The sequence below is a fragment of the Pogonomyrmex barbatus genome, unplaced genomic scaffold (assembly GCF_055798465.1).
Source record: "Pogonomyrmex barbatus isolate J1 unplaced genomic scaffold, ASM5579846v1 scaffold2, whole genome shotgun sequence".
Lineage (NCBI taxonomy): Eukaryota > Metazoa > Arthropoda > Insecta > Hymenoptera > Formicidae > Pogonomyrmex > Pogonomyrmex barbatus.
The window spans coordinates 5,875,565-5,901,400 of record NW_028297116.1 but is presented as its reverse complement, the minus strand read 5'-3'; the positions used below and the strand labels follow the sequence as shown (position 1 = coordinate 5,901,400).

Genomic DNA, 25,836 nt, shown 5'->3' with positions numbered 1-25,836 from the left:
ACAAATATTCTTGCGGGATTAAATTTAAATAAAACAGAGTGATCGGTAAACCGTAAAGTCGGTAAACCGAAACAGAGAGTGGAGGTTTAAAAAGAAAAGATAACGAACGAAAAATTTTCAACCAAACGACTCGGTAAATTACTCGGTGTGTAATAAAATTAAATATAGGTCAAGAGCCAAATTGGACAGACGGAAAAAAAAACTCGGGGCGCTCGAGATAAATATATATTGCGGGACCCGCCGGTCTCGTCGGAGCGGTCATGAGAGATCGGACGCGCGCGTGATAGATCGTAAATCACCTCGAGGATCGACGGCACCAGTTCATGAAGATCATTATTCGCCGCAGGACCGGAGAAAGCGCTCAGCAGCGTAACGTTGTGTCCTCGCGACCTCAGACTCGTACCAAGGGCGACGAAGGGCACCGTGTGAGACTTGGTGCCACCCATGGTGGCCATCAGAACGTTGTAGCCCAGTAGGGGTTCGATCAGCAGGCTGAACCCCAGGAGGAGCTGGTGGAAGCCGAGTCGATGTACGATGTGCGTCATTCTTGAGATATCCGCTTGCCGACTAGTGTGTAACGATGGCGAACGGTTTTCTTCCTTCGCGATGATTCTCTTCCTTCTTGCGAGCGCGAAATATACCGAGATCGTCGACGATCTCTTAACGGAAAAGGACAATCGTCTCGCGAACCAACATCATTTCTTTTTCTCTCTCGTTCTTCTCCCTTTTTTCCTTTTTTTTTTTTTTTTCTCTCCACCACGACGTACGATTCCCGTCACGTTCGAACGCGCGTTGCTTTCGTCACGAATTTCTTTCGTGCCTCGACGAAGCGAGAAACGGACCGAAGGATCCTCGGCGAATCCGTATTCTCCTCGGAGCGTTTCCGGTTGGGTGACCAGAATGATGTCGGCAGAAGTACGGATCCCTTACGCTCCAGTTCACGGCGACGAGCCGACGAATCGTCGCCGTTGCGATCCGTGCCGTTGATCACCCAGCGAACGTTTCGCGAGCGTGTCGCGTCTGATTGCTGCTCGATCGCGTTCCTACGACTGCGATCCCTCGCATCCTCCGACTCGTATTTTCCGCGTATTTTCGGGGGAATCGAATTCGCTCGAACTGATATGAATGGAAATCGTTAAAATTCAAAAGCTAAAAAAACACACATGTTTTCTCGGCGCGAGGTGAGCAAGGTCAAGTCTCGTTCGAGTTAAAGCCTCATTCTCATTTTAATGTACGCCGCCGAAAAGAAAAGCACTGTCAAGGTTTTTGTTCGCGGTGAATCGTGCGTCTCGTCTCTCTCGATTCCCATTCGTTTCCGGCAAGCAAATAATCTCGAAGATGGTTCTTCTACTCTTCGCGCGCGGCCCGTTGATCTCCAACAAACCCGTCCAATTTACCACTGAAGTTCTTCGCACTTTGCCTTTTGTAGGGATTCCGCCAGTGGACGGGATTCTTTTGATCTTCAAGTGAAAAATTAACCGTGAATAATTTTCTGATGTCTCTTTTTGGTTCAGGAAATGGAAATTATTAATCACGTAACAAAACGAAACTCCATCGATTTCCTTTTCTTTCTCGTAAATGCGTAAATGATGTTTCGATTGCACGTAAAGGGGACAAAGAGGGGACCCTTCGATATCTTCCTAAATAAAATGAAATTTTTTTTTTTTTTTTTAATAAAGTAGTTGAAGTTTATAATACAAAAGCTTCATTCAAGAGTTTAATAGTCTTTAAGCTTTTACTTACGTCTTTTTAATATCCACTCGACTACAATGGTGGTCGTTAACTACCGGGAAATAGCAAACGAGGAAATTGTTATAACTTTACCAAGTGTATACTTAAATTTATAACGTTACTTGAAAGTCACTTAAATCAACTATTTCTGTCAGACGAGCGATGTATCACATCGCTTTCGGAGAACAAAAAAGACACTGCCACAGACTGAAAATTTATGCCCGACTGTTTTGCTTCGATTATTTCAACTTGGACGTTTCCTTTCTTTCCCTTTCTAAATTTCCGCCGAGTGCAACGCACTCAAAATAACTTCACTCCGCGAAAAACATTACGAAGTGCTCTGTTAAATTTTCATTTGTTTTCTTAACGATCCTTTAAATCTTTCGCGAAGTCTTGCAAAGCGCCGAATCGTGAGAGCACGGCTTTACAAGGTACGACGCGATCCGACGATTCCTCTTAAATCTTTTTGCTCCTTATAACTCTCTTTAGAAGCTTCTTACTTCGCTGTCGTCTCACGCTGTCTTCCTCGGATCTTTTCTCGTTATCTTCTTCGGATCCTTTCTCTCCCGTACTCGCTCAGCAAAGTGCTCGGACTTCCTCCGGTCCGATATTCCGAGGAGAGCCAACAAAGAGAACAATGAACGCGCAACTTCTCGCTCTGACTTGTTAAACCGCCGTTTTACCGATTTCTCACGACGCCGTGTGTCGAAATTCGAATCGTCGTCGGCGAGAGGCCGCCCGTCATTTTGTTCAATTATCTTTCCCTTTCTCCGGCCAGATGAAGATCTCTTGATCCTTCCTTTCCTTCCTGACCTTCTTTACCCCTTCACGCGTTTTCTTGGCGGGAATCTCGTGCGGCGCCGCTACACTTGATCCTCAAACCGTACGAAAGGCGCGGGCGACTTTCACTAATAACGCACGTCTCGTACGCGCGATCGCCCGTCGTGATAATCCAATTCTCGGATTTGGAAGCTCGACGCCGCTTCCCGCGTCAGGTATCATTTGTCTTCGTTCAAACTCTCGAGATTGAGATGTTCCTCGGCGCGGCGTGAGGTGTTCCACGCCGCGTAATATTTTACCGGTGAACGAATCGCTTCAAATGGTCTTACATTAAGGTGCAGTTAATTAGTCATTTCTTCCATTCGCTGACTAACTCTCACTAACCGCTCTATCCAATTTGTTAAGTTTTTACGTTTGCACCTGATCGTATTTTAATTTCTCTCAACGCAACTAAGAACACTTCTTAGCCCGCGATAACTTATCATCAAATCCGTTCGCATTTCACAAAAAAAAAAGAAAAAAAGAAAAAAACTTGCTGCTCGAACGCCACGCAATTTCTCCAGGTTGTTCGGGCAATCTCCTCTTCAACTAATCAAGTTATCGATTTTAATAATAATAATAATAATGCTGTTGGAATTAATAATATAAAAACTTTAATAGCGGTATAAAAACTTTTAATAGCGAAGTACCACAAGGAGAGTAATATTCCAATATTCCAATATTCAAGTTTCAATTAGGTCTTTCGAGCAGGTTCATTTAATGGGAACCGTACCTGGCCAACCTTTTTTGGTCTGGCCTCTTTTTTACTTCTTTTCGTTCGGATTCGCCGGTGGATTTTCGGATCGCACAGCCAGCCAGCGATCCATCAACGATTCTGTCACGCTCGCTCGGCACGATTCACGTCGCGATTTTCGTAATCGGAGCGGAATCGGTGAGTCGGACTCGGAAGCGCGGACCTTGAAATCGGTAGCGGCGTCGGACAACTGCTCGCTCGCGAAGCTCGCGTATTGCCGAGCGTGAAAGTTTGACTGTGCCAGCAGCAGCTTTAATGATCAGCTGAGCTCTAGAGAGAGAGTTTTGCCCTCCCACCAAGACGTTCCTCGTCGTTGGTCGCGCGTCCGAGAATGTTTGGACACCTACCACACTCGGAGAAGTGGACATCCACATCGAGTCGATAAACATCTGACTTGACTGTGTTATTTTATAATCATTTGGTTGACGAAATCTGCTGTTGTTGAATCGATAAAATTACTTCGTTGAGTAATGTGGCATCTCTCCAAGAGGATAATGGCGAGCTGTCGCTAATGCAAGCGGCTTTATAATGCCCTTATTATTAAAACTTGTTCATCCGCAAAACTAACGATCGAGAATCAAGAATATTATTTTGCGTAATGGAATTAACATTGTTTATTTATTATTATTTCAAACAATTTAATTGTGAAATACTTTTTTTAAGTATATACTTGATTTGCAAGAAATCGGTGTTTTTTTTTAGTTTATTTAAGAATCTCAACTAATTTATATTAAAACATTATCAACGATATTATCACGATACGCTCTCTCTTTTTTTTTTTCCATTCACCCGATTCATATCAATTATGCACGCCTTTAACTAGATGATTTAGTCGTCGATTCATTACAAATATCTTGATGTAATAAGTTCAGATTTTTTATCATCTTTACTTGTAAATCAAAGAAACTTAAGATTTAATAGCAAGATGCAATTAATAGGTCGATCTTATTTATGTAATTTAGAAGCGTTTATGCTCTAATTAAACGTAATTTTATTGTCGCTGTAATGAGAAATTTGTGGATAATCTAACGACGATCTGTAATTCTATTGATTTGATACAATTTCCGCTTGAAGTTACAAGTTATTACTTTTTCAACTTCAACATGTAACGTTTCTTTATTACTTCCGCTCCTATTCAATATATTGCAGAATTTATTATGATAATTTCTCGTTATGTAACTCGTGATACGTCCGTGATTCCGTCATTTCGAAATCTCAAAATCTCAATTAGCTACTCTCTCGGTCAACGATCGTCTTTGACCGGGAAATTATAATAACGTGTGTGTAAATAACGCGCGATTTTACGACAAGGATCTCACAAACGAAGTCAATGACGAAATTTAAAAAATTTAAAAAATTCAGATAAATTTCACTGATTATTCATGTTATGTTCCGCATAAATGAAATTTACTGGCGATTTGTGTGTATCGTCGTTATTCAATTCAAGCACAAAACATTTGAAAATTTTGCGATTTTTTTTTTTTTATCAATATTCATCTAATATTTTGAACGCATCTCATTGATAAATTTAAATTTATCTTTATTTCTATGATGTAATTTTATATCGTTAGATTATAATATTCTTATATATTATAATATGTATTATCATTATTATAATGAAAGTTTTTTTGTCTGATAATCGTTTATTTGAAGACTAAAATTTGAAGACTAAAACGTTGCTTTCTGAAGTCATTAGTGCAAGTTCCGTTATAAGGTTGCGTATAAATCAGCTAGTATTCCGTCATATTCCATCATCGATCAAATTTATCTCCTACTATCACTTCGCGCGCGTAACATAATTATTGGATCGCGCGCACGGCATGGTGCACCATCGCGTGAATTCGCGCGATTAGAGCCGCGTAATAGGAACTCGCCCTTCACGAATTAACCCGACAGAGGTTGCCGCAGCCTCCCATATCAGACCGCCTCTCACGTCGTTCTCCCATTTTACGACTATTTACTCGCAAACTGACCGCAATCCCTTCAAGGCTAATTTTCACGCGAAGGACCAAACGCGTTTCACGGATCGTTAAATCGCCAAATTGCGGCATGCTCGATTTTATGAGGTCGGGGCCAGATTCCGCACACGTGCACATACAGACATATACACATACACATACACGTATAAAGTGGATGACCTAAACGTCTCTGCATCCGTCGAGAGAAAGGAAACGCTTTTCTTTTTTTCCAGCTTTGATCCAACAGGCGCGCCGAGATATTCACCGATCTGGACCGTTACGATCTAGGAAGTCGACGTGATGCTGGCTCAGTTTACTCTTTCTGCGCTATCCTTTCTAGGCAACATCGCGCAAACGATCTTTCACGCTGTGAGCTGAAGCGGGATTTAGATATGGAAAAAGCAAGTTCACACCGCGGCAAATACGCGTAAACGTTGCCAGGATGAGATCGCGAAGGAGAAGATAAGGCAAGGCTAGCAATTTCGTGACATTCGGTGCGTTTAATTTGTTTGGAGGAGAAATCATCAACGAAAACGTTCTCGAAAGTCTCGACTTGCGGAAAAGACTAAATTGAATGACGTCGTGCATTAGAGCGATTTACGTCATGCTATTACGCGATGTGTCGTATGTAAGCGCAGTACTGAGAAAAGCAGGATATTTATTGACAAATAATATTAGCTCTCCGTTACATTCGAATAATGACTGTAAATTGGAAACATCATCTTGTTTACTGTAATTTTATTTCCTTTTTACCTTTCATACGAATGTTCGAAGTTTTACAAATTGCTTGTACGAAACTTAGATTAAAAGCAAAGTACCGATCCAATTTTCACTTTAGCTTAGGCAATTTTATTTTATTTATATTTATTTTTCATACCACATACATATAATCTTCCTCTCATTATTCAGCGTATCCACCAATTGCACCTACTGTTTATTAAATCTTTATTTTTATGCACGGCGCGTCCATTATCGCCGTATAAAATTTACATGGTTATATATTGCCACGTAAAATCATAACGACATATCCTCTATGTGGAATTAATATTCCATTACTATCGAAACCTGTATTACGTATCACCACGTACGGTCGTCACTTTTTATTTTTGTTACACTTTCGATGGAATTAATAAATTGGAAACCGCGCACGTGACATTTTACGTTAAAATTTCATGCGCCAGCAGTGAGAGTATCCAATACATCATGGTTCTGTACAATATGTACATTATTCGTATTACAATATCTCTTTTATTATGAAAAGTGTTATTCAAAGTATGCACATACGTACGTATACACATTTAATATATATTTCACACAGATGCGTGGACGATCCATTCTGCTTTGTTTAAGAAAATATGCGAAGAAAGGCAGGAGATTACTAAATTTCGGTTCTCCGACGGCGGATAGCTCCTTGACACGTTAAATCAACTGGAATTTAATCAACATTCCGTCGAATCGACGACTCCGCGAGAGATGAGGTATTCCTCTCTGATCGAAGCAACTTTCTAAAATATCGGAATCGCGGGAAGAGCCCGGAACATCTCGCGGAGAAAAGAAATGTTTACCGAAAGAAATGTCTTGTGCCGTTCACCGCGCCGTTGCCGCCGTCAACTTTGTTATCTTCGATTTTTCATCAGCGGAGTCGAATCGTCGATCGTGCGATGGATCGGATTTAAACGGCGGGAGAAGAAATTCCTTTCGCATTTGCACCGAGGCGTTCATTGTCGACCGTGGCGAATCGGCGAGGTGATTTTTGTCGGTCGCCTCGCTAGCGGAAAAGCCGTCGACGCGGTTGCGTAACTTGAAGCGAAACTTTCGCTCATGTTCGATCGAAAATTTCCGAGTAGTACAGTTTATATTTGAATGGCACGCAGTCTGCGTTTATATTACATATTAGCCATTATCGATAACTATTGATGTACCGCGGAATTCCGCGGAAATATTTCGATATACCGCGGCCGAAGATAGCTTATATTCTGACGCATTCACTAGATTATGATTACCGACAATGTTATTATATATATATATATATATATATATATATATATATATATATATATATTGGGATTGTTGTAATATTTTAACGTCAGTAACGTTATACGTGTTATATGTATTATTCTATGCTAGTAGAACTCTCTCGTAATATTATAGCTTCAATCTTTATAATGAAATTTATTAATGATGCAACGTGAAATATGCTAGTATAAATTGAGGAGCTACCTTCAAGATTAAAAATGAGCTTTTCAAATCCCCGTATTAGATTTCCACGTAAAAAAGAAGAGAAATAAAAAATAAACCTACGGAATAAAACATAAGAGAAATAAAGAAAATGTTTTCGTTCCATCTCCTCTAACTAATATTTATATATGTTTTTTTATATGCCTCGAGTATCGTCTGTAAATAACATAGAAAGAAATTTCGTCGATGTTCTTGCATCACATCTGATTTCACTATAAAACTTTCTATTTTATAATTTCACAGGATTATAAAACGCTTTACGAATTGTATCATTATCGCTTATTCATATTCGATTCGTCCGCAGAATTAATCGATTCTTATCGAATTTCGGCGAAATTAGACGCGACGGCATGCCATATTTAATTACAGCGCCTTCGATAATCGACGTCGCCTCCGAAAACGAGTTCTTCTTTCCTCGTTTTACGGCCACGGCCGCGGTATCTGGGTGATATCCGGTTTCGGATCGGTATCGTTTCTCGTCCGGAGCCGTCTCGAGTTTTCGGCACTCGATGTAGAAAGCGATGCGCCGCGGGCGACTCCCGTCGCGAATTCTTCCACATGCTTGCACCGAAGCTAAACACAGGTAAAGACCGACGATCAGAAAATAATAAAAAATTTTTTTTTTTAATACAGTTTCGATGCATACACCTGCGCTCGACATACATATTTTATGATACTATTTTATAATTTGAATGCAACAATTCTCAAGAAATGCAAAAAAAAAAATAACAGATAGATTCTAGAGCGAGAAAACCAGCTCGTCTAATGGTAAAAATAAATAAATTCTAAAGTGGTACTTATTAAAGTGTCACTTCAGAATTGGAAACCTGTTTCTACGGTTTACCCGTGCAATAGGCGTTTAATTGATTAGCGAGAATTGTCGAAATCTAGCGCACGCAGAGATGCATTAATAATCTCATACTTTTATATTATTCTCTATATATGTAATAAATATCAGTAAAGTAAATTATTATATTATCAGTAAATTATTACGGCCACATTGGAAATCTTATACGCTGTCACAAAGCGACAAAACGAAATAGACTAGGGCATATTATTATCCGATACAGTAATCAGCGATTCATGAACTTTCGAGTAATAACGAGGTAAACTGATATTTTCAGCTTAATGAAGCGAAACTTTAATGTAATATTCGCGAAACTGAGTTATTAATTTCAAAAAATAGTTATTTGAAGACTTTCCTCTAACTTATTTATGTTGCTCATTTCGGATTATCAATTCTTGCCGCGTTCCGCAAAAGTGTCTAGCGACAGCCTTCAATGCTCACTTGCAATTTTCAAATCGGATGTGCAGAATCGTTAATCATACATTAGACTCAACTTAATTTTAATGACCTTTGTTCCGGAAGATTGATTATATTTTTCATACGAAGATCATTATCACGCTAAAATTATCATATTAAAAATATAGTAGTCAGGAATACTTTAACGAGTTACGTGAGTATCTGGTAAACAAAATTAAATATCTGGCTTCATTTGTTTTAAACGGAAAGTGTATTTAACTTTGAATTTACGAAGCAGTACGTTATTATTTGTTTGAACGAAACTGCCTCTCTCCTTCAAAGTGTTTTTGACGCGTAGCGCGAAGATGCAAATTTAATGGGACGCATTTAATTATCGCGATCATCCAACTTTGGTAACTCTTCCGTAAACTCTTCGCGAATACAACGATAGCTTTGTATATTTCGTATTCTGTTTGACGAGACCGTGATTCTAATGTCTCGAGCCTGTGTACATACTTAACTCTGTAATTTTTCTGACGCCAGTCGCACACAAATATCGGCAAAAACGGGTTACATAAGATCCTTGTTTGTGTGATTACTAGCAAAAGAAGCAGCATTATTGCGAATAATGACCACGAACTTGAAGTTGTCATATTTTAAAATATGTACAATTCCTGCATACATCATGTGTGTATGTTAATTGAATTATTGATTCAGTAAAAAAAACAATGTTTCGCATTTATTGAAGGGATTTTTTTTTATAGAAAACTTCACAATTCTATTTTACAATTCTATTTTATATTTTTTGTAAATTTTGAGTTTCAAAAAATTTGATAAATTAATTCAGATGTGATTCAGATCAGGAAAAAAAAAAAATAAAACTTGAGAAAAATATTTTTTTATAAAAAAACCTGTTCTGAAATATTTAAGCATGAATACAATTTAAGCATGAATACAAACATTTCTTAAATTATGGAAATCATATGCAAAAACTAACATATTTCGAAATAGGAAACATTTCTTAAACTAATGTTTCTGATATAAAAACGGATTATGTCATCGATTTGAAATTGCTAAAATATAAAATACATCTTTTTGATAAACTTTGTTTCTTGTTTCTCTTCCAAGTTCTAAATTTTTAACAATTTATAATTGAAATGTGAGAAATGTAAATTTCTTTTTAAAGCGCTGTTATTCTATTATTTTCTTATATTTTTATTTCAGTATTTATACTCAAAGAGTAAGAAATATTTTCCTTTTAGATAACTGTGCTGTGATAAGATCTATAAATAGTATTAAAGAAGAATTTTTGTACCGCATTATTCATATCGTATTTAAATTATTATTAGCTTTGCATTAAAACAAAACTCCTAAATGTTTTTTAAATTTAACGTTAGTTTAGTTTTTTAATTTAGATTTTAATTTAATGTAGAATTTTTATAGTTAAAATAAAAAACCTTACATTTTATTTTAAAAATTTTTGATTATAAAATTATTTGTATCTTGAATAAAAAAAGTCTCCTTTTGTCATTAACAAATTATCTGTGAATTATGAACAACATTTAATAAATTTATGTGAATTAAATTGGATTAAAGTCAAATGTTGACAAAATTATTCGTACATATGCTGTATTCAGTTTTTTACTTACGTATTACGCATTTTAAGCGGGAATATAAAAAAACGTGACCGTGACATAAACGTGCCAAGATAGTTACGAATGAACGGTTATGACCTCGATTATTGGATTTTACAATTGGTATTTTAAATGCGACCTGAGTCACCTCGATACTTTCTCAGTAGTACTTTTACTCGAAGGCTTATATAACATCTCATTAATTTTTAGTACATAGTGATAGTTTTTAACATGGATTTTCCATCGTCTACGATAACATCAATTATGGTAGATCGCTACGTTAATTTTTCTGATTATTGCTCATGAAGAACTACCAATAATTTAGCTTTCATTTCTCAAACTCTTAGGAAGCATGGGAGCACGATCAAATTATTCTTAATAAACGAAAGTTATGATGTAATTACACCATATCGAGTCGAGAAACCTATAGAGAGTCTTTTCTCACGATAGGCGATGACTCTCTAATTGAAGGCAAGACAAAGAGAAAATGTAAATTAAACTTACGATTAGATTACATAATCATCACATTTGATTAATAAATGGTGAAAGTAATAAAAGCATTAAGAAATTCATCGAAGCATAAAAAAGCTTTAAATTAAGTTAACTAAGAATTAATTAAATTAAATCAATTGATAAATGACTTTATGTTAAATGAAAAAATTGGAAACAAGATTAACGTTTAACGTTATAAAATTGATTTGGTCTAAGATTCGATTGTATCGCGATGATGAATGAATTGGCAGAAACACCAAAGTTAATAGAATGTAAATAGATATAATCTCGCTGTAATTGATATCTGATTATCGGTAGTCAAGGAGTAATCATGTCTCAATTATCAAAGCAATTAATCGCTGTCAAGAAAATAATTGCTGTAATATTATAGTTCGAAATCCAGCTTTACACGAAAAGTGTATTCCAGTATTATTCTATTAGTATTTTTATAGGATTACACAAACACATTCGATTCGTACTATTCGTGATTATTTTCACTTTCTTGATTATATGGTCGGACAATGGAAATCAAGAAATTAAAAAAAGGAAAACCATAATTAAGAGAACGCCAATTAAAGAGAATGGAGGAACAGCTTGGCGAGATGTATTTTATAAATTTTCCAGTGGAACAAGGGGGTTTTTTTTTTTTTTTTTTTTTTTTTTAATACAAATCTAATATTTAGTTGGCATCGAACGAGTGGACTTTTCCCGTTGATAATAGAGACGTCGCGGGAAGTGAGAAAGTTCCCGCATCCTCGAGAGACCATCTCCGCCAAGATGGCCCTCCAGAAAATGTTAATGAGAACTCGCGGGAGGAGGGGGGGGCTGCGGGATGTGCGAACGCGTCGATTGCCCCGCGGCGACCGCACATTTTCCTTGCGATTTCACTTTCTCCGATGTGGCATAATTGCGCGTGTTACGAATCGTAATACCCGATTCCGCGCGCCGGTCGCTCATGTAACGCAATCGCGCGATCGTGTTCATTTCAACAATGTAGGACCCGCGAACCTGTCAACCACCTCTTACGCGCGCGTGTACGCACGCGTGTGAGCACGCGCGCAGTATGCTCTATCGGCATTTTAACAAATCACGTAACAAGATAACAGATAGTTCGGATTGAGTCTCTATCTTTTCGAGAGGGACGACACGTGATAAATTTTCACTCCGAAAACCGATCGACGCGAATTGTTTTGGTTTTTCTCACGCGCCACTTCGCGATATCCAACCGCGAATGGATCGCGATTCGGATAATTCTTTTCGAGTTTGAAGTTTCCACGACATATCACATACAGGAATTTTGTCGAATGCACCCGCGTACAGGTGTAGCGTATTTGAAGAGACGATGCAAGATAATGAGATAGAACTTTCTCATTTGCGGAAAGTCGAGAGTTCCTTTCCCGTGAATAAGTAAATTTGTTTTCGAAGAGTGTCCCTCCGCATTTCATAACGTGTGTGTTAATGCCGAAATTGGATGTCAGGTTTAATGAAAAAAATTTACTTAAGAGATGAGAGATAATAATATTAATCAATGATAGAGCCTAACTTTAAGGATTTCTTTCTTTTATAACGGCAATTGATATATTAAACATATAATTTACTTCTATTCTTTACAATTTCATTTTACATAGATATGTATGTTCTTCCTTAATGATAAATTGAATTATTCGCGTTGGAAACGCCTATGTAGACAATTAAAATAGTTATTTAATCTTCAAAGTTTTTCTAGCAAATTTCTTGTTTTTCGTTGTTACATTTTATTTTGTACATATATCTTATGACGGATGTATCGTTGAAAAATCGGCAAATGTGTGCGATATTTAATGCACAATGTTTTCTCTATTTCCCATATGTTACATTAGAATTTCTTTACAAATAGACTTACTCTATAGCCTTATATGTCTGAGTTATTTATGTAAACATCGAAGAGTTTATTCTTTACATTATATATATATCCTCTCACCCTCCCCCCACACACACACACATACACAATATATAATAAGATTAAATGCCAATATGATTATAATAATTATAATAAATTAATATATATTATAATAATTATAATTTATTATAACAATTATAATAATTATAATAAATTATAATAAATATAATTATAATAACACATATTTTAAAATATTTATTAGCAGTAATAAATTATGATTATCATAATATTACAATTTCAATTTTAGCTACATATTGTCAAGATTGACAAATCGTGTAATTTGCAGAATTGAAAAGATGTATTAAATTTACGAAAAATTTTATGTTAGGAATAGACTGTCACATATGTTAATATAAAATAATTATCAGTAAGTAAATAAATAACATATCGATAATAGTTTTCTTATGGCTTTTATCTCTTATTTATTTATTATTGATTTAAATCTCAGAAATCTTAACAATTTATTTGTATTTATCATATGAAAGTATATTCTTTTAAACGTAACAAATAAATCGTCACCTACTATCGCGTGGAATAATTTGTTTAATCTATAATGCCGTCAGATGCTATCTCGAAATTAATTTCGAACACGGAGAACAAACCCTTTCGGAATGCGAAATATGCGTATAAAGAAATGATCGAAACACGAACGGCGCAAAATTAAAACTAAGAAAGAAATAGAGAGAAGAAAGTATATTTTATGAAAAAAGTCAATTTTTACAAAAGAATTAAGTTATTATTCTATTTTATAGTTGAAGACAAATGAAATAAAGTTATAAAGTGTGTTATCGATTTCTCATGTACCTTAAATCTTTTTAATTAGGATAGCTCTTTCTCCGCGATATCTTTTCTCTCTTTAGTCTATTTTTAAAAATTGACAAGTCACGTAGTATATAATATATAATTATTATATCTTTCCGTTCGACGATTTGACGAAAGGCAGGTGGGCACGTTTCTTCTATCTCGTTTGAAGTTCGCTTTCTTTCCCATGCTGCTGCTTGTCCTTGGTGCTGTTGGCATTGATGAAAAATATTTTCTTCCAAGTGTCGGGAAACTGGACAGTCATGATCGCGTATATTATGGGATTATAGCAGATGGAAGATTTCGCAAGGAGAGCTGGCAGCACCGCTACGATACGAGAGGTTTGTACCTGTAATCATATACGTGCGAATCACCTTTCATAAGCCATAATCCTTCACAGTTTATCGCAAGTGGGGAGAAATTAATCGAGCCGTTAAAAAGTTATCGGCGTATCGATCATTAGATCCTGATACGGCCAGTCAATCACGGAGAAGGTCGTTTGATCTCGTCGATTGGACAAAACGATTTTGTTGCTTAAATACGAATGTTGCAATAGCAATCTCTTGTTTATTTATGTCGCACGAGCGCAACAGGTCTGGAATTACTGATTGATTTGCGAATTCGTAATTATTGAAAACTAGCTTTGCAGTAGCTTTATAAGTTCTTTAAAGTATTGGAAAGACTTACGTAAAAATATTGAGTTGCGAGTGCAAGAATGGCATACGGCGACCAGGCAATGAGGAAAGCAAGGATCATTAAGTACACCATTTTAGTGACTTTCTTCTCCCGTCTATTTTTCGAACCTGGAACAAGAAGTAATCAAGAATAACAATATTGTTAATGAAAAATGAATTCCATTAGAAGTCAATTGGAAATGCCTTATGAAATAAAGTATTTGTCTATTAATTTTTTTAACGTTATTCGTTCGTTTTTTTCGAATGGAATTTTTCAATTTTTTCTTTTTTTTTTTTTCTTTAGTAGAGTTTGTGTTCAATATCTTAGATAGAAAAAAATTATGCTTAACTTTCGAACAATTAATTAAACTTAAAATTGAAAAAGAGTTATTTACCGATTCTTTTCCTTATTTTCTTCAAATTTTTTATCATGCCGCAGTAACAACTAATGATTATTATGACAGGCAAGAAGAATCCCACGACGAATAAAAATCCGATGTAAGAATCGTTGTGCATTTCAGGGTCATGTAACTCCCAGGATACACTGCAGGATATGTTACCTGCCTCTGGGCCATAACTCCCCCAATTAAAAAATGGCGGTAATGATAAGGAGAGCGCATATATCCAAACAAAAATTGCCAATATGTAAGCATGTCTACAACAATTTTCAAGAATAAGTGATTAGTTAAAGACAATTTATAAGGGACATTAAATATATTATTAACGTTATTATAGAAAAAGTAGTTCAATTTAGTCAAGTCAAATTCTATATTTTCACTTTTCTCTTATGTCACACTTGCAACATGCTTGCGTCAATCATAGAGCTTTAAAAAAAAAATGAAACATATAAAATATAGGAAAACAAAAAACCATGAGAAAAGTGCAAATATGAAATTCCTCTACTTTAACATTTTTCCATACATTTTGCATACATTTTGAATATTTCTGATACAAAAGCGGAAATTCACGCACAATGCGTTGTTTACGTACAGTGCAATTCCATATGGAAATAAAAGCGTGTACAGTAATACAATATACGGATTGTTTGACGTTTAATTAAAATTAATTTAATTACATTAACGAGATAATTAATTATGTCAATATAGTAATATATATAATGCTACTAAAATATAAATAAATATCAGTAATATTAATTCAATTGCAAATATCAGTAACATTAATTCAATTGTAACTACTGTTCTGATGAATTATTGTATTGCATATAAATACTAAAATTAAAATTTTTGAGTCGCAATTGAATATCTCATATTCATAAATAAATTATTACAAATATCTTTTTTATTCGTTTCATTCTTTTATAATGTGTTTAAATTTTACTTTTTATATTTGGTATTATCGTCACATTTAAATATGTTTATTATTATACGCGTTAATTATTACAATGTAAATAGTAATTATACTTCTAATAATCCTTTTTGTTAATCTCGTAGTGGAGTTCTAATTTTTTAGAAAAATCACGGTTAACTCATTAGTAAAATCATGGATTTGTTAAAGCGGATTGCAAATCTACTCTTTTACTTAGTTATACTATCACTTTTCATGCGTAAAATGAGATTTTCTAGATAACAAGGAGATCATTTTTAAGCCATCGTTAATTGCTGGTTAAGGATCTGAGAAATAATAAATGACCTTGAAACAATGTCAAGACGGTGATATTGCATTTTTTTATATTAAAATATATATTAGACGCTAATCCGTTATGATGTCCTTGGCTAATAAATGCTTAACACCGTGACATCGATTGACATTTTATCGAAATGATTTATACGCTTATTTAATTACGTTGTTTAACATGCGCGAATTGTATGTAGGTAATTTTACGATCGTAAAGAAACTAATTGTAAGATTCTTATGCACGCCGCGTTTCACAATGTAGCACTATGTAGTCTTAACGTTCCTTTGTCATTTGAACATGTTGCGTTACTTGTGCCCATCTTTCGTCCGTGGCATACGACAAGAGAAAAGGGAGAGTGTAATGCAATTAAAATTCATCACAAACCCGTGCAAATTACGTTTTGAAGGTGATAATGATCACACACAAATGTGATGAGTAACGTCGTTTCCCGGAGAACATGGCGATGAAAGTGTGCGATAGAAAGTCGAAAAATGCGCAAATTATTCATTTCACCGCATCTACAGTGTTTGTAATCATAATTGTTATGTATTGCTGTGAAAAATAAAAAATTGTTCTTCGAAAATTTCAACAATGAAAACGAAAACATTTTTGACACGTATTTCGTATACGTTAATCCTAATTTTATAAATAGAAATTTTTTTTTTAGTAAAGTTCTACATATTTCCTCACAAAATATTGATTTATTAATATGTGATATATTAATCTTTATTTGGAAATAAACTTTTCTATCATTCAAGCATTTAAAACAGATCGACAATTGTTTACCTTATCGATAATGTTTTCATCGGATATGTGACCAATAAGAATCTCTCCATTGCCATCACTGTCAGACTACCGATACTGGCAAAACCCATAGTAGTCATAAACCATGCATACCTAAAGAATAGATCTGATTATTATAATAAATATATATGAATTGAATAATTCAGTAGAATATCTTATAGCGTAATTTATTCACGAATTTATCTCACGCGAGTTCGTTATATTAAAACTTTTTATAATAATTCGATGAAAGGATTACATGTTATTAAAACTTTATCCGCTTACGTGTTCAAAAATCAAACTTATCAAATGTATTTTTTTATGAATTTCTCAATTTTAATTCTACAGCACATAATCGATTTATAACTTCATCAGTTTTATTTCTTTCTTTACTTTTCTCATGAAATTGATCTAAATCTAGTTTCTCCAAGAAGCGCATATAATAATATTATTTACATAGATTTAATTTTTTTATATTTCAATATAGAATAGAACAAAATAGAATTTATTCACTCTTCAGCCAAGAAGGGGACTTGGTTTACAATATAAAATCCTTATCCCTATTTCATTCCTCTCTCATTCTTTCACCTTATTCTCTAACTTACTCTAATCTCACTATAAGCTCCTTTATATCATTTCTCGCTTTCAAAATACGCTATGCAATACACAACAATACAAGACAATATAATTCTACCTGCTTCTCCGTTTTGTACCTTACATTTAATACTTGTTTATATTCCAATATATTTAAATGGTAAATAAATTTTATTTTATAATATTAGTAAACATGAATTTTTTTTATAAATCCATTATTTTAGGCACATGACACAAGAAAATAATTTATTCACGCACATGTGCATATATACTTTAAACATATGATAAGTTTCTTTTTAATTTTAAATTTATCATTGAGCCGAAAAATTCTTGTTGACATTCCAGAATGAAATATTTGCGAACACATTTTTTGTAACATCTGAATAGCTAAGCCGATTAAAAATGATGGAAAATATCGCAAGTAAGTCTGAATAATTAATCTTTTGACATTTAGATTCTTCCCGTTTCAATTTGATTTGTCTTTGATGTTTTGATTCTTATGAACAACCACGCGAATGCTTTTATCGATTGTAAAATTTATGTGATTTATGTGCACATTGTTAAGATTTTTATTGCAAATAAATTTTATTATTAAAAAACAAATAAAAATGTAATAAAAATAAAAATGTTCTTTTTGATGAACGATATTATTCTACATTATTTATTTATAAAATAATAATGATATATATATATATATACCACAAACATGTCTCATGACTCCAAAACCAGGTACCTGCAATTGCCGATGTCATTGCGAAAGGATTTCCCAGCGCAGCTACTAAGAAATCTCCAACCTGTCATAGTAAATATGTCAAGTATTAAAATACATATCTTGAAATTGTTTGCACTGAGCGGTATAAAGTTTAATTATGCATTTTAAAGTTGCTACCTCTTTTTCTATTTCATCTTAAGATGGCAAATTGAATACTTTGCATTATTTTCCAGTCAGAGATATATATTATTTATTATCAAATGTACTTTACTTTCTTAATATTTATAAAAATTAATGAAGAGACGTATTCAAAGAAGAAAAGTTTGATCGAAAATTGACTACTTTAAAATTCATCTATTCAAAGTCATCAGAAGTTATGATTGACTTGGATCAATATGTAATTTCTGTCTCATATCACTATCTTGAATTGTAATATACGCTCTAGAGAATTAGTCTCTGAAGTAATTCAATAGAATAAACAAATAATATGAAATTTCATGAAATATGTCAAATTAAAACTTAAAATTAGATTTAAAAAAAAAACTAAAAATTTGTATATTATTTGAAACATAAATTTAAAAAAACAATCAATCTTTTTATGAGAATTTACTTATTCTTTTCTATTTATTCTCTTCCTAAGAAATGTATTTTTATATTTAAATTAATATCCCTTTATGATTTCACTATTTTGCGAACTTGAGTTTTATTATTGGACAACGATTATAAAGATATTATTTATCATCGGAGTAACAACGTTGTTTTTGTAAGCTTGAAACACGTTTAAACTCGAATACGTTTATCCGATTTGAACAAAAATTTATAAATTATAGCAAAAGTATGAAAAAAATATGATATACATGTATTCAGAATCTGTCACAGTTTCTAATAATATTCAGTTGAATAGAATATCATCTGTTATTTAATAGAATTTCTAATAAAATTTCGTATTTTTTTCATGTTTATACAATTAGTGAAGTTTTAAATGTTTTCTATATGTCAATTCCAGTAACATTGGAGAAACTTCTTAACTGTATGATGAAATATAATTATCTGTCACATAAATCAAAATGTTTTATGATCTTTTTTATTTTCATTTTCTAACTGAATAATCTGACATTTTGAAATATGTATATTTTTAAGACATACAAATCTGCAAGTAAGTAATATATTTGTACTTTATTTATCTATGTTTCTTCCGTGAAAATTGCATATAATGACAATTTATATAATGATATAAACAAAATATTTTTTTTAAAGTTAATAAGGTGGCAAAAATATAATGTGTGAAAATGTTTTTTATTTGATATATACGTTATATTTTATCATATTATATTTTATTTGCAAAATTTTTAACGATCTTACAAATAAAATAAATTAGTAACTTAAAACATTAAAAATAAAATATATAAACAATTATCATAAAAAATATAAATTATAAAAGCTAAATTTATAATTATATAATCAAACATTTTATTTTTTTAAATATTTACTTTTTTGTCTTAAATACGAATAATTTCCTAAAACTTTCTTTTGCAGAAAAATTATATAATTAAACTATTATATATTTAAAATTATAATTACCTACTTAATTAATCATACTATGTAGAAAAAAATATAAACGTATATGAAAATATTTAATATTCGTATTTTATTGTAGTATTATATATTTACTATCATATTACTCGAAGATCTAACATTATTGATCCGTCGTATTTGCTTAATTGAGTATCCATTTCACCTTCATTTTCTTATGGATCAGATTTACCCATTTATTTTATCAACAAGTTTTTTTTTTATAATTATTATAATGTAATAATTATTTCATAATTATTTTTTTCATTATCTCATAATTATGTCATAATTATTTTTAAATACAATACATCTCTGAGAACTCTACTAAGTTTGCAAAATTATATCGTTATCCGTTCATATATATCTTATAAGCTACTTTGCATTTTTATAAATACGATTATATTTAAATCGATAAAGATTATAAATAAATTTATATAAAATATTACAATCAAATTCCAATTAAAAAATTGGAATGAATTAATATAAATCATTATTTATATTTTTATAATACATTAAAAATATTAGATATTTTCCATATTTAATAAAACTGTTATTATAATAACAATTTTTAATTCTAAATAAAGAAGGAATTTATATTGCAAAAAATATCCCATGCTTCTGCCCAATGCTAAATATCATGTCTGTCAACAATTGAATTAGTAAGGACACTCAGCTTGAATAATAATGGGATTCAGGTTTGAATTCTGGGGTTGCAGTAATATTTTTTGCAATATAAATTCCTCGAGAGGTTTTCAACGATATTAAAGTGATTATCGATTTATTAGGGGAAATATATTATTCTGGTTTTAAACCGATTTTAGGCCATTATATTTCAAGTCCATAAAATTACAACACGTAGTTAGTGATAAAAAAAAATATTATTGAATTTTTATAAATTAAAGAAATTATCAAACATTAAGATTCAGCTTTGACCAAGAAATATCTTTATTACTATTTCTGTGTTTAAACACGTTTTCGATTTATACACGACTTACGTAATTCACTTTTATTCCTTAATTTTCAAAGAATTATTTGAGTAACAAAAAAAATTTTTAAATGGAAATTGAAATAATAATCATATGTTTTTTAAAGTCCATTTGTTTGATTAATCAGATATAACTTTTAATCTTCAATTTTGAAATTACATTATGAATTCCTCTAGTTTGCTTAACTTTATGGAGTTATAACATGAAAGAGTTACATAACGAAATTTTATTGATCTTAAAACTTTCCAAATTTTAAAGTACATGTGAAAATTTTATTTGAAATAAAGTTATTATAAAAGATAATGTCAAGTTTCAAGTATATTTGACAATATGCAGTTCACTATCGGTTTTAAAATTGAAAGAATAAGAAAAGAAAGAAGTGAATGAACGAGCGAGCGAGAGAAAAAGAAAAAGAGAAAAATAATGATTTGTCCCTCACTATTTTCTCGAGAGAAAATAAACGTATATTTTATTAAAAAATTTGCGAAAGAAAGATGGCTTTGTAGATTTAGGACAATTTGTATTGCATTTATAAAATTCATGAAATTTTTCTGTGTTTTGTAACCAAAGTGAAAATTGAAAAATTTGATGTCTGTCAATTCAGGAAATTATTTAACGGAAAATAAAATAATAAAATGCCGACATTGTTATACTTAGTATTGTCGCATTGCGACATTTAATATTATCTGAATAAACGATCAGATTTCTCTCATAATTGTGGCCGCAAGAATATAAAGCTAGATTACTTACATCAAATACGAAATAGGTGTTAATTTCATCACAATGTGATCACAATGTGAATCACATAACGCAGAAATTCATTCATTTTTATACTGCTTTAAAATATCCAACAGAATTGATTACCATTTCAAATATTATCATTTACGTATTGCCATGGGGCAATGTGTTTTTGCTACGAAGTCTCACGTTGATACATGTAAAATTAAAATGAACAGCGATTTTAATTGTAACATAAATGTTTGCTTTTGTAGCTCTTCTATATTATATGTCTATATTTATGTTTTGTTTTACGGATTATTCTGGAAAAATATATGGGAATAATAACAAAGACAAATTTTGTCTTTTATTATGAATTTATTAAAAGCCTTTGAACTTTCACAATACTTTTTTATAAAAAAATTTTTATAAAAAAAAATCTTTTTAGAATATTTATAATTAAAGTCAATAAAATTTCATCTAATTTTTTATTTATTTGACTACGATATAAATTTATGGAAAATATTGAACTAATATATTAATGTACGTGTGTATGTTTCAAGGTATTGAATAAAAAAAAATTACATTTTTTTAAAGAAAACTAAATTATAAATTTGACAGAAACATTGCTATATATATCGCTGCTTGAGTCTCTAATCTTTTTTAAAACAATCCATATATAAACATGTCGTAAAAGTTTTACAATCTTTCTGGATTCACATAAATATATATATATATATATAAATCAAATTTATTAGACGCAAAAGATTGCAAATTATTATTATTACATTTTGGTATTTGCAGAGATTAATCGTTATTTGCAAAATAAATTCAACAGTTAAAATAGAGATACTCACGACCATATTGACGAGAATCACATTGTTAGGCGTCCACAATACATTGGCGTTCTTAATAACCGTTATTATGACCAGCAGATTCAAAATAAAACCGAAAAAACCGATGAAGCCTAGTACGATCGTCGCAAAAATGTAAATATTAGTTGACGTCCATTCTTCAAGGATGAAAACGTCATTCGGTAGATCGGCGCTCAAATTCAACAGCATACTTTCTGTCGTCGAACGGAACTTCCGTTCCACGACAGTAGCGAGAAGTACAAGACTCGATTGACGAAGGAACGGCAGAATCAACGCGGGAATTTATTTCGTTTGTGAAAATAGCTCGAGGAAAAGATACGAGCGATAACGAACGCGACGGAACCGTCCTGGTCGCATTAATCAAAACCAGTGGCTGTATTTCAAAATCAGGCTACCCTTATATAAAGCTCAGTCAGCTGCTCTTGCCACACACCCCTCCGGCCACCCCGTTCTTGGATAACCAATCCCCAACTGCGTGAAAAAGTAGGGTCATGCGCGCGGGTCATCGGCGTTGCGTTCTGACACTAAGTCTTTTAGAGTAATATATAAGGGCTAGATTTAGAACAATTTATAAGGTTTATTTTGATGGGATAAAGAACATTTTTCAATACTCGCAATCTTTGAAATCGATTTTAATAATCCTAAAATCTCCATCAACCATTTTTAAGTTCGTTTTTTATCATTTTTTAATTTCAGCTAATCGACATTGTGGTGAAACAAAATTTATCAATATACAGATAGTTAAATCGCAATTTAATCTATTATTTTAATTAAGTAACATGTATGAAGAATATTTATGTAAAAAAATGTATGATAAACCGAGCCGATATAATTTCTTGTTCCTCCATTTATATAAAAAAAAATCCACAATAAAGATCCACATAAATCTTTCATGAGGATGAAATCGCGATCGAAAAACTATAAATTGGAAATTGCAATTTTCATTGACAAATAGCTACACGACTTTTTTAACTAAAAAAAATTGTAATTACTCATATAGTTTAATTTCTCAATTTAATTTACTTTTTGTCTATCTGCAATTCTAGGAACTACTTCTTGCTTGCAAAAAAAAAACAAAGTTAAATTGTGATTAAAGTTAATTAATATGAAATTAGCCTATAATTTTCGATATACGTAAGAAATTTGATCCAAAGATTCAAAATCTATGTCTGGCAGAATATTTCTCTTTGTGTTTTAGGTACACGATTTGATACTGCCACTTGTGCAAACAATGGATCTTCGTAGAGATGAAATTCTACCTGTTTTGCTCAAGTTACAAGATACAATGTCATCTTGTAAAATAATTGTCATTTTTCAGGACAATATAGCATTTCTTAATTCCTCACGTATTCTAATTGATTTTGCGATCTGCGTCATAGTGAATAGAATAGAATTTTATTTAGCGAATAGCCACAAAGGGACTTGGTTTACATTATATCCTTAATCATGCATTCATCCGCAGCTTTCACTCACACTCTCTTATATTTACATATCTTGTATCTCCTATCATTTTTATACAATTTTACTCCTTTCCTTTAGACTACCTCTGTTCCCGGTTTATACAATGTCTTAATTTACAAAATTCTATATATATATATATATATATGTGTGTGTGTGTGTGTGTGTGTGTGTGTGTGTGTGTGTGTGTGTGTGTGTGTGTGTGTGTGTGTGTACACACTTCTCTACAAAATTTTGAATAAATATAAAATATCACATTTGTTTACCTTTTCCTACTAAATAATTTAATTACCTAACTAATACATATACATATTAATTTTCCTCTTTTTCAACACATTCTTTATTCTGCCCTCTCTTTTTCCTTTAATTCTTTAATCTTCCTATCTCTGATTTTCCATATTTTCCTTAGAATCTCCCCCTTTTTCTTATCTAATCTATTATTGCGTACCCATTCTTTAATTTCTTCTTTATTATATCCTATTTCTACAAACCGATTCTTTGTCATTTCGCAATCTTCAATATAATGATCCAGATTATTCTTTCCTTTCCTACATAATATACATTTCTTTTTGTCTTCTTCCAACCAATACTTGTTCTTCTCTAAATTCCCGGATCTACATCATAGTTTAGACTTAATTTTTAATATAACTTTTTCATCTGTAAAAATACATTTCATAAATAATTAAAGTTCTAAAGAACAGTGGAAAGAGTTATGTATATGATATTAATATTAATAATGATATTCGATAATTTTTGAATGTGACAAACAATAACAAATTTGAGAAAAATTTTGACAGCGACTAAAATCATATTTTTTATTTTGAACGATTAAGTTTTAATTTTAAACAATTCTTTCCTAATAAAATTTTCATTTAAAATTTCCTCGAATATAAGTATTTTTGTTAATAAATAATTGACTTCAAACTAGAAAACAATTTTTTGAAATAATTATCGAATTCAAAGAAAAAAATGAAAAAACAAAGTGCATGGACGTCATTCGTTATTATCGGCGGCTAAAATTTGATGTTATTATAAAGAGATTACTTTTAATAGTCATATATCAAGGTTGTTAGAGTTACGAATTTTTTAATTAAATTGTATTGGATACATATAAAGACAGGATGGAAAGGAAATTCCGTTTTACGTCTGTTATCGTTTGTTATCGGCAAAATAGACCGATAATCTGTGCGCAGTTAAATTTAGTTAAAATTTTTAATTGAAAGGATAACAACAAAGATGAAAATTTTCTGTGAAACCATTTTAATCTTTGTACAAATATTTCGCAGAACAATTAATTAAAAACTTAGTTAACAAACATGATGCATCTTATCTGAAAAAGGCCTGAAAGGTATTAAATCGAATCGGATTTATTGCCTTTTTTCTGCGATGTTGATTGGTCATCTCGATATATATGCAACGAAAATGAATGTCATCGTTGACATTGACAATATATTTATTGATTTATTTAAAGAGATTATTTGCATTTCTCAAAGTTTAAAGACTTGTTGATGAAAAAATGACGCGCTTTATAATGTTCTAGTTATTTTAAAAAATCGGATTTAAATCGATGATTGATATTATTATGATTATAGACAAAAAATATGACCATAAAATGTAATATTGAAGCGATCGATAATAATACATTAAAAGATTTTTGAGAATTCTTTATAAAAATGAAGATATATAAAGATAAGATAAAAAAAAAATAAAGTTTGAATCTCGACAACAATCTGTGGGTAACAATAATAATGAAAGTATTAATATTTATCGAGTGTTAAATAATTTTTTATATAGAAATTTTTATATTAAATTTTTATTGTAAAACATTCTCTTTATTTTAGAAATTACTAGATAACTCAAAATGTAAGCTATGGCGATCGCCTGTCGAATAAAAAATCTGAATTTAATTTCTGATGTATATAACAATTGAAACTTTGTGAAAAAGTGTTTTATGATAGGAACAAAGTCCTCAGAATATAAATTTAATTCAAGATAGTCGAGAACAAACAAATCACAATATTGCATTATTCTTTGAAGAATAGAAACCTCCAAGTACAATATAATAACACTCAATAATTTTTAAAACAAATCCAAACAGTTCATCAGAGAGGAAAATGAGTAAAAAAATAGGCAATTTCTTTTCATAAAAATTGCAACTGTAGCGAAACTAAAGGTCTTTATCGCTGCATTATACTACATTATACTGAAATTTTCTTTCTC

General features: G+C 32.0%; 2 protein-coding genes and 1 long non-coding RNA gene across 6 annotated transcripts in view; 1 reads left to right on the top strand and 2 right to left on the bottom strand.

Moving 5' to 3' along the window:
* The window catches only part of Ugt50B3 (UDP-glycosyltransferase family 50 member B3), a 7,641-nt gene extending 4,019 nt beyond the window's left edge, over nucleotides 1–3,622 (bottom strand). Inside the window, exons 1-2 of one of the 2 annotated variants that reach the window (XM_089077381.1) lie at nucleotides 1,744–3,622; nucleotides 300–1,640 (exon numbers count right to left, since the gene is read on the bottom strand). In XM_089077381.1, coding sequence (XP_088933507.1) covers nucleotides 300–545 — 246 coding nt within the window. In that variant the 5' untranslated portion in view covers nucleotides 546–1,640; nucleotides 1,744–3,622. Of the gene's footprint in view, nucleotides 1–299 lie in introns of both variants that reach the window. The other variant, XM_089077380.1, reaches the window with a different exon arrangement.
* The window catches only part of LOC105424021 (uncharacterized), a 21,527-nt gene extending 5,989 nt beyond the window's left edge, over nucleotides 1–15,538 (top strand). Inside the window, exons 2-3 of one of the 3 annotated variants that reach the window (XR_967467.3) lie at nucleotides 13,853–13,950; nucleotides 14,805–15,538. This is a non-coding gene — a long non-coding RNA (uncharacterized LOC105424021). Of the gene's footprint in view, nucleotides 1–13,747; nucleotides 13,951–14,804 lie in introns of all 3 variants that reach the window. The other 2 variants (XR_016139376.1, XR_016139375.1) reach the window with 2 other exon arrangements.
* On the bottom strand, nucleotides 13,767–25,836 carry LOC105424019 (rhodopsin). The gene is made up of 6 exons (XM_011634052.3): nucleotides 22,141–25,836; nucleotides 17,996–18,090; nucleotides 16,706–16,816; nucleotides 14,679–14,938; nucleotides 14,297–14,412; nucleotides 13,767–13,958 (listed from the first exon to the last, which is right to left on the bottom strand). Exons 1-6 carry the CDS (start codon nucleotides 22,345–22,347, stop codon nucleotides 13,767–13,769), a joined length of 981 nt encoding a protein of 326 aa, XP_011632354.2. The 5' UTR covers nucleotides 22,348–25,836.

What these genes read in the sequence shown, in the direction of transcription:
- LOC105424019 (XM_011634052.3), bottom strand. Translation starts at nt 22,347, where the DNA reads ATGCTGTTGAATTTGAGCGCCGATCTACCGAATGACGTTTTCATCCTT. An exon ending in TGATTCTCGTCAATATGGTC is followed by an intron (nt 18,091 to 22,140) that starts GTGAGTATCTCT and finishes TTACTATGACAG; the next exon opens with GTTGGAGATTTCTTAGTAGC. An exon ending in TCGCAACTCAATATTTTTAC is followed by an intron (nt 13,959 to 14,296) that starts GTAAGTCTTTCC and finishes ATATGATTACAG; the next exon opens with GTACAAACCTCTCGTATCGT.